At 42.8% G+C, this 12750-nt stretch overlaps 1 protein-coding gene across 3 annotated transcripts in view; it reads right to left on the bottom strand.

Moving 5' to 3' along the window:
- Positions 1-10621, bottom strand: part of CA10 (carbonic anhydrase 10) — a 328547-nt gene extending 317926 nt beyond the window's left edge. For 2 of the 3 annotated variants that reach the window (XM_048818029.2, XM_048818030.2), the window contains exons 1-2: positions 10330-10621; positions 9115-9596 (exon numbers count right to left, since the gene is read on the bottom strand). In XM_048818029.2, coding sequence (XP_048673986.1) covers positions 9115-9175 — 61 coding nt within the window. In that variant the 5' untranslated portion in view covers positions 9176-9596; positions 10330-10621. The remainder of the gene's footprint in view (positions 1-9114; positions 9597-10329) is intronic. The other variant, XM_048818028.2, reaches the window with a different exon arrangement.
- Between the last annotated feature and the right edge of the window lie 2129 nt (positions 10622-12750).

Below are 12750 nucleotides of genomic sequence, written 5' to 3'. Positions count from 1 at the left end.
TGCAGTAACTAGCAGGGTTTTTCCCTGCAGATTGCACCTCCACCCTTGCCTTGCCCCTTTTCACCCCACAATGGTAAAGCTCTCCCAGATTCCATGCCATTGCCAATCAGTTGCTGGAGTGCAGACTTCCTTCCACTCACAGAAACAAAGGGCAACACTGGGGCATTAGAAATACAAAACTAAAGACTAGGGCCTGTAATTCTCCGAAGCCATTTTTATTAGGGTGTTTTAAAGAGCTAATATATCAGTTTGGTCTTAGGCCCAAATTCTGACCCTGACAGTGGCTGGGCCAACTCGCGCCACCTGTGTGAAGAACCACTGAATTCAACAGGGCCATGTCTGTGCACAGTCAGAATCAGGGCCTGAGGCTAACCCAATAAATGGAAGGGTTGGGAGAAGCTGAGGAGAGAGAAAATGGAGAACAGTTTAACAACATTTAAGGATTAACGCTTAACATCCCTGTTGGGTGATCTTGGGGAAGTCATTATACCTTTGGGCCTTATTGTCCCCCATTCTGCAGATGGGGAAACTGATCCTTACCTTCCTTGTTTAGTACTGTGAAATCTAAGAAGAAAAGTTTACACAAGAGCTAAGTATTTATTAATAAAAGGCTTCTTTTGTTCATAACTTACCTAAAATAACACTGTGTTGATGGACCCATATCCTACGGTCCTCGCTCAGACAAAACTCATGTAGAAATCACAGAGAGTTCTTCAGACTTCCCTATTCAAGGCAGAATTAGGACTCATATGTTTCGAGACTTCAGTCATTCAGAATCTCTTTCTCCTGGCAACTACACTTCTCCCTTCTGTAATTGAAAACTGCAGTTTCCCATGTAATAAATAAATATAATTCACCTGCAAAGGAGACGGATTTCCTCTCACGTAAGGACAAATGACTCGCTGTCCGCTAAACCTCATTTTCAGGTGGCTCTATGATAAAATGTATTTTTCCTATTCAACAAGTGGGCGTAAACACACCCTTGCTCTTCAGAGCGCGCAGAGGACAATGTATTTCCTTTTGCCACCACCTGTAGCAAGCACAGATCAATGCTCTCTCCAGTGGCCAGCTCATGCCACCTCGCCAAAGGAGTGACTCTACGTGGGGAAATTCCTGCAGTTACCCACCTAAATAACCTGTTGGGAGTGCAGGAAGGCGGTATGGTTTGCCAAAAGGCATGCCCATTCCACCTCCGTTTCAAATCACACAGCTGTCCATACACCCATGCACCCAGGGCATTAGGTATCCTGTACTACTCCCTAGGCCTCTCCCCCCGCAATGGTATGACAGGTGCTACAGAAGCCCTGCTATCCTAGTTTCTCAACACATGACTGGAGCAAAGGTTTGCTGGAGCAGAGCAGGACACTGTGAAAGTTCATAGTGGGAAGGGTCAGCAGTAACTTCAGCAAGAAATTGCCTGCAAATCTGCAAGGAGGAAGATGTCGCATAAGGTGGCTCAATCTATCCCCATGGACAGATACTGCTCCTAAAAGCTACTGATACAAGGTGGCTTCAGAGGAAAGGAATAATAATGCTGATTAGTTTCCTCTTTCTTCCTGCATGTGCTTAATGGGCACTTTGGGCCAATAACTGCACACCTTTTCATCCACTCCAATTCTAAAAGTTTGACAACATGACCTCATATCAGGATAAATATACTGCACACCAAGGGCTGATCATGTAATCTGCTGACACCTCTTGCAAAGCGCTGATCACCTTGAACTCCCATGGAAGAAGTGCAAATGGACAATGATTGTTCAGGGTGCTCCCCACCTAGCAGGGTCAGACAGGTATGAACATTATTTGTTACACTATTATGTCTATTTTCATCCTCTATTTCTCAAAAGGTTTTACCATCTTTTAGTGAGTTATTTGCAAAATAAAACTATAATGGTATTTTACTGTCAAATATTTACGTTACAATAAGTGATACTGCTTGGGAATTTAGGTTCAACATTTATTTTATTATAAAAACAAAGATTTACAAGACCTCTATAAACAGAAAATGTATTTTTGTATGGAATTTAAAGGGGGAAGCCAATGACAACAGGTACTTGGTATAATTTTGTTTGCAGCTTTCTCCTTAGTCTATCACTGAACCATTGTGTTAGAGCGCGGAAACCATAAACTGCTAGTCTCTTTCCATTTTTCAAGCTGAGTAAAAGGCAAATACTAAACCAGTAGCGCAAAGTCTTGTAGTGCCCCAAGAATATGTTGGTGGACCCCTTTATAACTAGATGGAGCCTCACTGAAGTTAGAGGCAGCGCAGGGATCTGCCATGCACAGCAGTTTGCCAGATCAGGGCCAGATTCTCATTTACCCCAAAACCGCTTTCCATCATTATAGCAGTGCCAAAGGGCTTTATAAAGTGGGTGTGAATGTTATTCTATATCGCCTCAAGCTTCCTCTAACTGATATGTCAACAATTAAGCACCTGGATTTAAGAAGAAATTTTCCCCATGGGCATGTTACTGCCCAGTTAATAAGTGTGGGGGACTTACACTTGTCTCTGAAGCATCCAGTACTGGCCACAGGTCACAGACAGGATACTAGATTAGATTGACTAGTTTAACATGATATAGCGGTTCCTATAATAATTAATATCTGCCTTTAGCACACTCCACTGGAGGACCACAAACCACTTCATAATCATTAATTAAATCTCACAACATCCCTGCAAGATGGCTAAATCAGCAAGAATGGTATTATCTGTGTCATTACATTTGAATTAGATGGTCTCTTACTTTGGGTTGGTTTCTAAACAATAAATCCCACTGGAAAATACCACTGCCAGTATTTATAAGGAACATCATTCCTTTTTTATTTCCTATTTATTGTTACCATTACAGTTCGTCTACCATAATAGACCTTTGTTTGCTAGCTGGAATTCTCAGTTGTTGACAACCACTTTTTTTAGTATGGTTATGTTTGCACTGTAATGCCATCAAGCAATGCAAACATAACCACCCTAAAAACAGAAACAATGACTCTCAACAGTCCATTTAAATCCTTTACTTCTACTTTCTACTCCTCCAAACATGGACTATAAATAGAATAAAAAAGGGATTGGGGCAAGATAATCAATTTATCCCCATGTGTCAAAGGGTCGCCATAACTATGACTCTTACCCAGCTCTGACCATGGCACAAGGTTGCAGCAAGCATACAATAAAACAAATATATGAACTTTTCTATCAGCAGTCATGTTTCAAAGGTACTGTAAGGCCTGGACACTACAGCAATTGCAAGGCCATCTAAAAACCTATTAGCATGGGATCCAAAAAGCCAATAGAAGCACAGCTCTGATTACAAGACAAAAATGCCAAGCAGGCTTAATTTGTGATATCCAAAGAGAAGAATTTATTTAGATTATTAGGATCCTGACAAACAAAAAGGACTTTCAGTAGATTTTTTCCCTTTCTGGACAAGAACTAACACTATGGCCTGCTATTTCCATTTACACCATGAAAGAGGTTCACTTCCTGCCAAAAGAATGTTAGTCATCAACAGGTCAGCAATGATGCATAGCTTAAGCTACAAAAAGCATCAGTTCTCCAACCTTTAAGCAGCAGTAATGTACAGTAACACTTTGCCAATCATACAGGAGCATTCAAAGCACTAGTTTTATGGTAAGCAGGTACTCCTTGTTCATTGGTGTACAGGGAATATTCATGATGCAAAAGCAAAGCTATCCACCATTTAAACCCTTGATTTAACATCTAGGTTGTTTACTAAAGATATAATGACAAACCGCTTGTGGAATCTCAAGAGCAAAACCAGAGAAACTAGCATTAGTTGAATTTGAAAACAACTGCATCTTAGAGTCAAGAATGTCTTCTACATCTATGATCACTCTTAGCCCCTCCAACTGGGAAGTACTCATTATTATTTTAATGTTGTCTTGGTGTCTAGTTCAGTTTCATTAACAATGAGACTGAATAGCAAGGCCAAAAGATAGCTTTAGGAACAGCAGATTTTAATCATAGCTGTTTGAGAACAATAGCAGAGATTACAGCTCTCCCCCTTTAGGTTTATTTGTCTGAAAGAAAAAGCAGTTTGTTATAACATCTGCAAGATTATTCATAAACTTCCCTTTCCCATATACTCACAGCAGCAAAAAATAAGTACATAGTTTTACCGCCTATCTGGTCATGTGTTCTAGCTGGCAAGCTAATGAAACGAATAGGATAGTTGAAAATATAAAAAGGATATGAAAATATTTATAACAGACTACAAGGTCATTTCAGTAGCATTTAAAAAAAACAGGAGCAACTTAACACCCTTTGAAAGAGATGAAACATCTGTGGTACTTCCAACATGTGGAGGCATTCAAAACATTTAGAGCACCAGAGGCAGAGCGGTCAAATCATACAACTAGTTCCAACCTGAAAGTCTTAGGAACCGAAAGTCCTTCCTAATCCCTGCAAACATCTGGCCTCAATCCTTCGGTCTGATACGAACTGAAGGCCCCAAGTCAATGCAGATTTCCTACTAACTTCAATGGACTCCATGCAAGGCTAAGGGCCTGCCCACGCACTTTAGTTTACAGGACTGGGACCCAAGAGACCATCATACACAGGATGCCAGAAGCTCTAAGCCATTTAACATACCAAACTAGTGCCTGTATATTCCCATATATCATTATGTCTAATGATGGCACATCAGTTGCATGTACTCCCATGTATGCATAGTTCTTTCCCCTGGAAGCTTACACTGTTTACTTATCAGAAGCCTTCTACCTTCACCAAAATCATAAGAAAAAACCACTTTTGTAGAAATATCTGAGTAATTAAATTTCCATAGTTTTTGGTCCTGAACTACTGATGTACAGCACAGCAATAGCAACTAATAGATGGAACTCTCGCCTACCTTACTTCTACAACATTGAAATTCCACTGACTACAACTGACTTACTTCTGTAGTATACTGGTGTGGGACAGTAGTGTCAGGCCCTACAATTTTAGGTGCTCATATATAGGCCTGGAAAGGGGATGAGCCAAGTAGGCTTTGTGTTCTCTTTGTGCTTCCCAAATCCTGGGGCCATCCAGGAGCTAAGTCAACCCCCAGGACAATTCAGAGCACCTTAAGAGCTATTCTGCATTATGCCAGCTGGTAACCGCCCCCAAGAGACCATAACACCAGTTAAAGATCAGATGTCATGCAGCAGTGCTCCAACACACCCTCTCTCACCTCCAGCCACACCCTCAATACCAGGGGAGGCTATAACAGTTTTAGACTACCAAGGAATTCCTCCATGTGGGAAGCCTTAGCTGCCTGCTGAATTGGTGCAAAGGTAAGGGGCCATACGTGTCTGGACAACAGCCAACTCCTAGCAAGGATGAGACTATTCTCAGATAAGAGATCTGGGGGACTGCACGCATTTCATTTACATGAGCTTCTTATTGACGAAGGACATTACGCAGTCCTGTATCACAATTACTGTATGCCACAAAGAACCTGAGTATCCAAGTTCCACGAACTTTTCTATTGAATGGATCCAAAGAGCACTTGTTTAAGCAGAAACCTGAATATGAATGAACATGAAAACTTATTTTTTTACATGTAACATACTGCAAAGGTTTGAAAAGAGCATCTTCTATTACACTTGGTGGACAAATGTCTAAGATCATGAGAACATTACACAAGGTTTATGTAAGTGACTGTAGAAGCAAATGTGGCAGCCATTATGTGAGCAGCAACATCCCACCCATAGCTGTGAACATTGCAGTTAATTAATCTATGGTGGTATTACACAGGAAAGGAATTTTGGCCGTGATAGCACAGACCATAATCCCCTTGCCTTTTACTCAGTGTCAGGATTATCTGCAACTCCCTTGAAATAGCAGCCAGAAGGGATCTTTTTTTAACATCCTGTCTAAAGGACGACATCTCCATTGGCACAACATTCTGTCAATGCCACGCTATAGCATCATTAAAGGACATGAATCTATATCTGAATCAGACGGAGACACTATTTACAAAAGCATTAGAAATGCATCAGTATATTTTTTTAAAGAGGGTTTTCATTCCTTTCTATAGAGTTAAAATGATTTTCTTGTTCCATTAAGCCTGTTCTTATTTATCATTCACACAATCAAAGCTCAGTTCTCTTTTTAAAGATCTTCAAGCATCAAAAATCCTAATTCAGTGTTCATAGAAAATAAAAGATATCTAGCTTAAGAACATGTGCAAACAAATATACAAACAAAAATACTTGTTTTGAAATAAATGTCACTAAATCAAATGTATATAAATACACAATTGTTTTACTTCTGCATTCCAGTCCCATTCCTCCCAGACCAATCTAACAGATCATTAATTGAGGCACAGATAGTTAACTGATGAAAGAGGAACATCAGGTGGAAGGTGACTGATGCAATAAGAATTCATTCTTTTAAAAAAATGTATCAGTACTTCTTTTAGTAAACAAAACTCTGCTTCCTTACCTGGAACATCACTAACTTGCTACCAAAATTAAAGCTGCCTGTCATAATATTTGAGATATAAATTATCTTTTCTATTAGTCTTCCTTTCCCAATCTACACAAGCTGTCACATGGGAGGGAGGAGGTTATGACATCAGAAAGTGGCAAGCATGTGTTAAGACTGCAATCTTCATGTTATACATGAAATAGAAGTGCATAACTGGGTAAGAAGCTATATTCAGTACAATTTATATTTTGATATACATACAAAAGACTGCCTGAAATAAAGTTTCATATATTTCTAGCTAAAAATTTTTATTATGTTTATTAATATAACCAGTCAACAGATGGGGTAAGGAAACCTAGCTTTCCATATTCAGCTGATAACCAACAATGTCATTTTGAATTGTATTCTCTGGTGACGTATGGACTATGTTAAACAGGGACCAATCCAACACTCATTGAAGTTAATGGAAAGACTCACACAGACTTAAATGGACTTTGAATCAGGCCCTCAATAAGTGCAAGTGAAAGATGGTGCTGTATACAGCACCAACAGAAAAAGCAGTCTTATACTCCATCACTAAAATAATTGACAAAGAAAAAATGCTATAGTTAATTTAAAAATAATTTAACTTTTGTAATTTGCAAGAAATGTATTTCTAGAGCACTTTCCTTGGTTAGTTTCCTTCTTGAACCTCAAGCATTATCAAATGATGACTGTATATGTTTCCCTACAGAGCGTAGTGCAAAAAAGGGCAGCGGGGGGGAGGGGGGGGAAATGAAGCATTAGTGCCAAGCAGATATCTGCAGATCTTAATCCCTCTTTCTGAGATGACAAGTACTAAGAATCCATGAAAAAGGAGGATTCCTGGGGGGGGGGGGGGGAAGAAATATATGGAACTGAAGGCTAAAGGTATGTAAACATCCTGTATGAGGTTAAATCAAACTATCTGAGGCCACACAGCAAAAAGCAGCCTGTAGTTCACTGTATTCCTTAAAAAATAAAGGATGGATATCAGACTGTTCTCAGTGCTAGAGGGAGATGGAGAGCCAAGAGAGCCCCTGCAGGACTTATCCCACTCCGTTTCAGAAGCAGGGTTTTGATTTGGGTGGCAGCGGGTGGCACTGAGGAGATCAGGGGATACTATCCTGTGACCATCTCAAGATGTTAATCTTCAAAGTGACAAGAATATTCCTCTTTCCCATGCTCACACCACAGAGTTCATTATTCCATTGCTGTTATTTTAAAAGATGACGTCTAATTTGAAAAGTGCTAGACAGCTGGCGAATCACACTGGGTTAGACAGCAAAGTGTGAGGCTGGGATGAAAGAGGCAGTGGGGGGGTGGGGGGTCATGCCATTCTAAGGAGTGAGAAGGTGGATTACCCAGGTGGCACATATGAGAGTGGATTAGCACAAGGGCAACCCGAGATGCTGCCAGTATGAGAGGACATATCACCCAGATGCAGAGGGTGCCAATCTGAATGCCAGCAGTACCAATGCAGGGAAAGGGGGCTGGATTACTCAGGGGGCTGATGCAGGCACTACCAGTCCAGGGGCAATATGAGAGATGAGGCAGGTGCAGATCATGCAAAATAAAGTAGATCTTGCCAATGTGGGGAGGGGAGGAGGTTAGTGCAGGTGATGTCAATCCAGCAGTTGAGAAGCTGAATTAGACCAGGGACTGGTGCAAGGAGTGCCGGTTGGTACAGATGCTGATGGTCGCTGAGGAGCTACAAGTTTTGCTAAGCGCTCCTGGCTCTGCACTAAGGCCCAGCAGGATCTCCCTCCCTGCAATGGAATAGCCGATGCTGTCAGAGTTCCCATTCACAGGCTTATGCAATGACTCCAGGGTAGAGGCAGCCTGCAGGGAAGAGAAGCAGATCAGGCAGCTTGGATCCCCCTGGTGCCATCCCAAACTAGAAAACTGGCTGGCTCCCCCACAGTTGCTCCTGCAATATAATTATTCCAGCATGACTGACCTGACAAATTAACGAGCTAACCAGGACTTCTGAAGTAGAAAAGCCTGTTTTCCCCAAGAATAAATTGCTCTAATCCTTAACACTAGATCCCCTGCCATGCCTATTCATTAATTGGACAGGCTCTGGTGACAACCGAAATTACCTGACTTCTGCAGAATGGTAGAGATCTTTGCAATCTTGAAACTAAAGAGTCTGAAACAGGATTCCCAGCCATACTGTTGGAGATTTTTTAAAATCCTTTTACAGCACACACAAACACACACACACTGTAAACCTTTATTACATACACTGGTCACTACCATTCCTTCTTTTGCAACCCCTAAAAAACGTAGCACACCAAAACATGAAAACTGTGCCAGTGAACTGCAATCCTTTTAAAACCCCCAGATCAACCGAGTTTTAGCTCTGTAAAAGCCACGACATGCTGGGATTACTGCAATGTAGCAATTAATTATTGCTATCACTGTGTGTTAGGAATGACTACCAGCGTGCTACCAAACACTGCAATTAATTACTGCAACTAATGCACCGTAATTAATGCACTGCTATCAGAGTAAAGAGTGGGGCAAAAGGCACCTAACAAATCGCTCCAACTAATTTAGCCACGATTAGCGCTGCTATTTTTTAATTGTATTTCTCGCACATTTACGGACGGTGAAACCCGAATACAAGGCCTGGTATTTCACCCCACATGTTCGCTGCGTACCTGAAATGCAGACGATGAAATTGGCTTGCAGAAGAAAAAGCACCTCCCAAACAATTTCCATCCTCCGATTCTCATGCCAAGTGCATCCCTCGGCGAAAAGAAATAACAAAGATCAATATCGCAGTTTGAAGGATCCCAGCAAATCTCCTTTCGGACTTCCAGACTGTATTCCCCAGATGTGCTGACAACACATGTCCGAGCTCTCTCTCTGCACGGCTCAAGTGAGATCCCTTCCCTTCCTTCGCCCTCCAAAAAAGACCAAGAAGAAGGTAACCGCCAGCCCTGGGCTCTTCCTCCAGGAGTGAGACAAAAATCCACCAGATCTCCCAACAAGACATAGACAACCAACGCCAGCTGATCCGGTCCGGAGAGCCTATTCCAGGGCAGCCAGCTGCAAGTTACCCCCAAACTCCGCACGACTCACCGGGGCAAAGCCACAAAGCCCCATGCCGGGGGAGGAAGGTGGGTTTCCTCTCTTGCTTCTACAAAGTGATCAGAAGGAGATTAATACACTTTGCTACGCATGAGACCCCCCATGCGTTTTATTTCACGTACATAACACGGACTAGAGAACACAACATCATAGCCCGCTTCTCCTTCCAAAACGCTTTGGCTCCCGTAATTCCCCTTCCAGCAAACGAGATCTTCCGCAATGCAACTGCAGGGGTCGTTCTTCCCACGTCTACGGATTTCCCCTCGCCTTGTTTCCAAGTTAGAGGGGGAATCACATCGGGGGCAGAAACAACAGACCGGTGGGGTTCGCCTCCAATCTCTGATTTGCATCTACCAGTTTGCTCAGGTTAATAAAGCCTCCAAAGCACCAAGCGAAAAAAACAACGTGGCGGGGGAGGGGGGTTCGTTTTATTTTAAACACACAGGCGCGCCCCCAAATGAAAAGCTGCCCCTTTAGGTCTCCGCGGCGAAAGGGCAGGCAGCGGTGGGGTGCAGCTGAGCGCCATGAGGTTAGGTTGATGGGGTGCAAACGTGCAGAGGGAAATATGCGACTGTATTTTAAAACTTATTTAAAACAAAAACAAGCAAGTTTGCACAAGTTAGGGGGCGAATACGGCCAGGAGTTAGCAAAAAGTAGTTCTATTGCAGCGGGTAGATAATTGCTTTCCTGAACCCTCCTGAACCCACATTACTTCTACGCAATTGGCCCGCCCCCTCCCTCAAACACACACACACACTATTTTAATGCAACCATTTACTTACCCCCGCAAAAACGTCCGTCCTTTCCCCCCACTCAGCTCATGTGGGATGGGGAACTCCTGCCTGCAGTTCCCACCATAACAGAGGTCACGCAGCTTGCTGCAGCCCCCCAGACTCCTATGGAGAGCTTACAGCACAACCGCGCTGTGCCGAGGGCTGGGACCCCTTCTCGCGGAAGGGGAACCTTTTCGCTGGGGGCTGCAGGATGCTCGCCGCCCGCGCCGCTCTCGGCCGAGCTCACAGGCGCTTGGCGAGGCACAAGCGCGCGCACAGGCGCGAGCCGGCGGGCGAGGCAGGCAGCGTTCCGCCGGGGAGGCGGCGCGAGAGAAAGCGGCCGCAGCTGCGAAAGAGGCCGCCCCAGGTTAGCAGCTCGGGCTGGACTAGCTCAGCTGCCTTGGGGGGGCAAGACCGGACGGGGGGGGGGGAGGAGAAAGGCGGTAGGAGATCATCACTACTGCTGTAACCTCGGCTCTGCGTACGACACAGTCCGAAAGCTTCTCCCCACTTTATTTTAAAATATGTACTTGTTGGTGTTGCCAAATAAATAAATACACGAATAATAGGGTCACCGTGTTGTTTTATGGGGGAGGGGTAGGGCGGGAAATGGCGGCAAGGTTAAAAAGCCGGGGGGGGGGACAGGGGGGGAGAGTAATTTAACAGATTCCGGGAGACCGAGGATGCATGAGGCGCTGTTTGGGTTATAGATGAAGCGGCAAACGAAGGGCAGGTGTGCAGGAGTGATATTGCATTAGGCTTCCGCCTACCTTTGATGCACGCACGATGGATTGATCCATAGGATGGGGGAAGGAAGTGGGCTTTGGGTGATAAACAGAAAATCCCAGCTCAGGGCAGGTGCGCAGAGGTGATATTGCAAATGCTCCAGCTGAGGATACTTATATAGAGATAATTGATCATACAAAGGGCGAGGGAAAGAGAAGAGACAGGCACCATTGAGTTAGAAATCCTAAATTGGGGCAGGTGTGCAGAGGTGATATTGCAAATATTTCAGATGAGGCGCCATGCATAATGGATTGAGTATAGGGTTGGGGGTTATAAATAAAGCTCCAAGCATAGGCTGTCGTTGTTAAATGGATCTTTGCTCGCCTTTTAGTAGCAAATGAAGCATGTCTCGATAGCAGACTGAGATAGTAGGGAGTCTTTGGGTAAGAGCTTTCAAACCTCAGACAGGTGGTTATTTGCATGGACAGGACTGATCAATTCAGAATCACTGTGTCTGCGTTCAATAGCGATAAAGCTGGCTTACTGCGTGCAGTTCTCTGGATTCTTTGCTCAAAAAGAAATAGATAGGACAAATTGGAAACATTAGAAGGAATTAATCAGGTGTCTAGGAGTCAACTTTATTGTTTGCATTCATTTTGTTAGTTCTTATGGGAGTCTTACTGTTCCTAAGATTGCAGCAGCCTTTGCTGATGTTAAAACTATGAGTGGTATACACCAACAAGTTAGTTGCCAACATCTGTTCTTTAAAAACTGCTCTGTGTGGATGCATAGGATGTATCTTGCTCATGTTATTAGAGAGTCATGAGTGGATTTAAAGGAATTCCAGTTGCTTAGTAGTGGATTTTCAGGAAGTGGTTCAGCTATGTAAAAAGGGGCCATTTTTCTCTTTAAGGTGATTGACAAAGACTGGATGTACGTTGAACATGTATCTTATTAAAAAAAAAAGTCAAGAATTAAATTATTTTTCTTTTTTGTCAGTTTGAAAATTCCCAGGATCTGGCAAAGTGAGGCATCATGTGAAAACACAAATAGTTTGTGTCACTATGTCTTAATGTGTTAAGAGGTTTGTAATACCCACAAACATTGGAAAAAAAAACTGATCTAGACTCTTTCCAGAGTAAGAACAATTACTCTGGATATGGCTCATGCCTTTTTAAAGAAGGCAGAAGCCTTTCAGATTCATCCTTCTAGTATTACTTTGCTGAAGACACATCAGGAACAAATAAGAATTATTATGGGGTTTTGAACCTGAGTTTGCAAAATATTTTGTGGTGTGTGTGTGTGTTCTGTCTTCAGAACACCAGGAAATGTTGCATCCTATTTAAAGTTCTGGTTTTTCAATGTTGGTTTTGTTTTTTTTTTTCCTAGCAGGAAAAAATCACTTCAAGTTGAATTGTAGAGGGAAAGTACCATATTCTGTCTGTCTATTTTGCTATGCTGGTCATGTTTATGAATGCCTTAAGAGAAACTCAGCAAACATTTCCCGTCTCTGCTATGAACATTTGTTCAGAGGTGTTTCCACAGTCTTCAAATAAGAAGGTTCATTCAGATCGATGTTCATCTTCTTTAGATTTGGCCGTTAACCTCCTTTTGGGCTTTCCTGGATCATTTCTTACAATGTCATCAAAGTTCAGAACAAAATAATTGCTTGGAACATGCCCCAGTGTTCAAAGTCAGACTTTC

Source organism: Caretta caretta, chromosome 14 (assembly GCF_965140235.1).
Source record: "Caretta caretta isolate rCarCar2 chromosome 14, rCarCar1.hap1, whole genome shotgun sequence".
In the NCBI taxonomy this organism is placed as follows: domain Eukaryota; kingdom Metazoa; phylum Chordata; order Testudines; family Cheloniidae; genus Caretta; species Caretta caretta.
The sequence above is the reverse complement of the archived record's forward strand: the minus strand, read 5'-3'. Positions and strand labels throughout refer to the sequence as shown.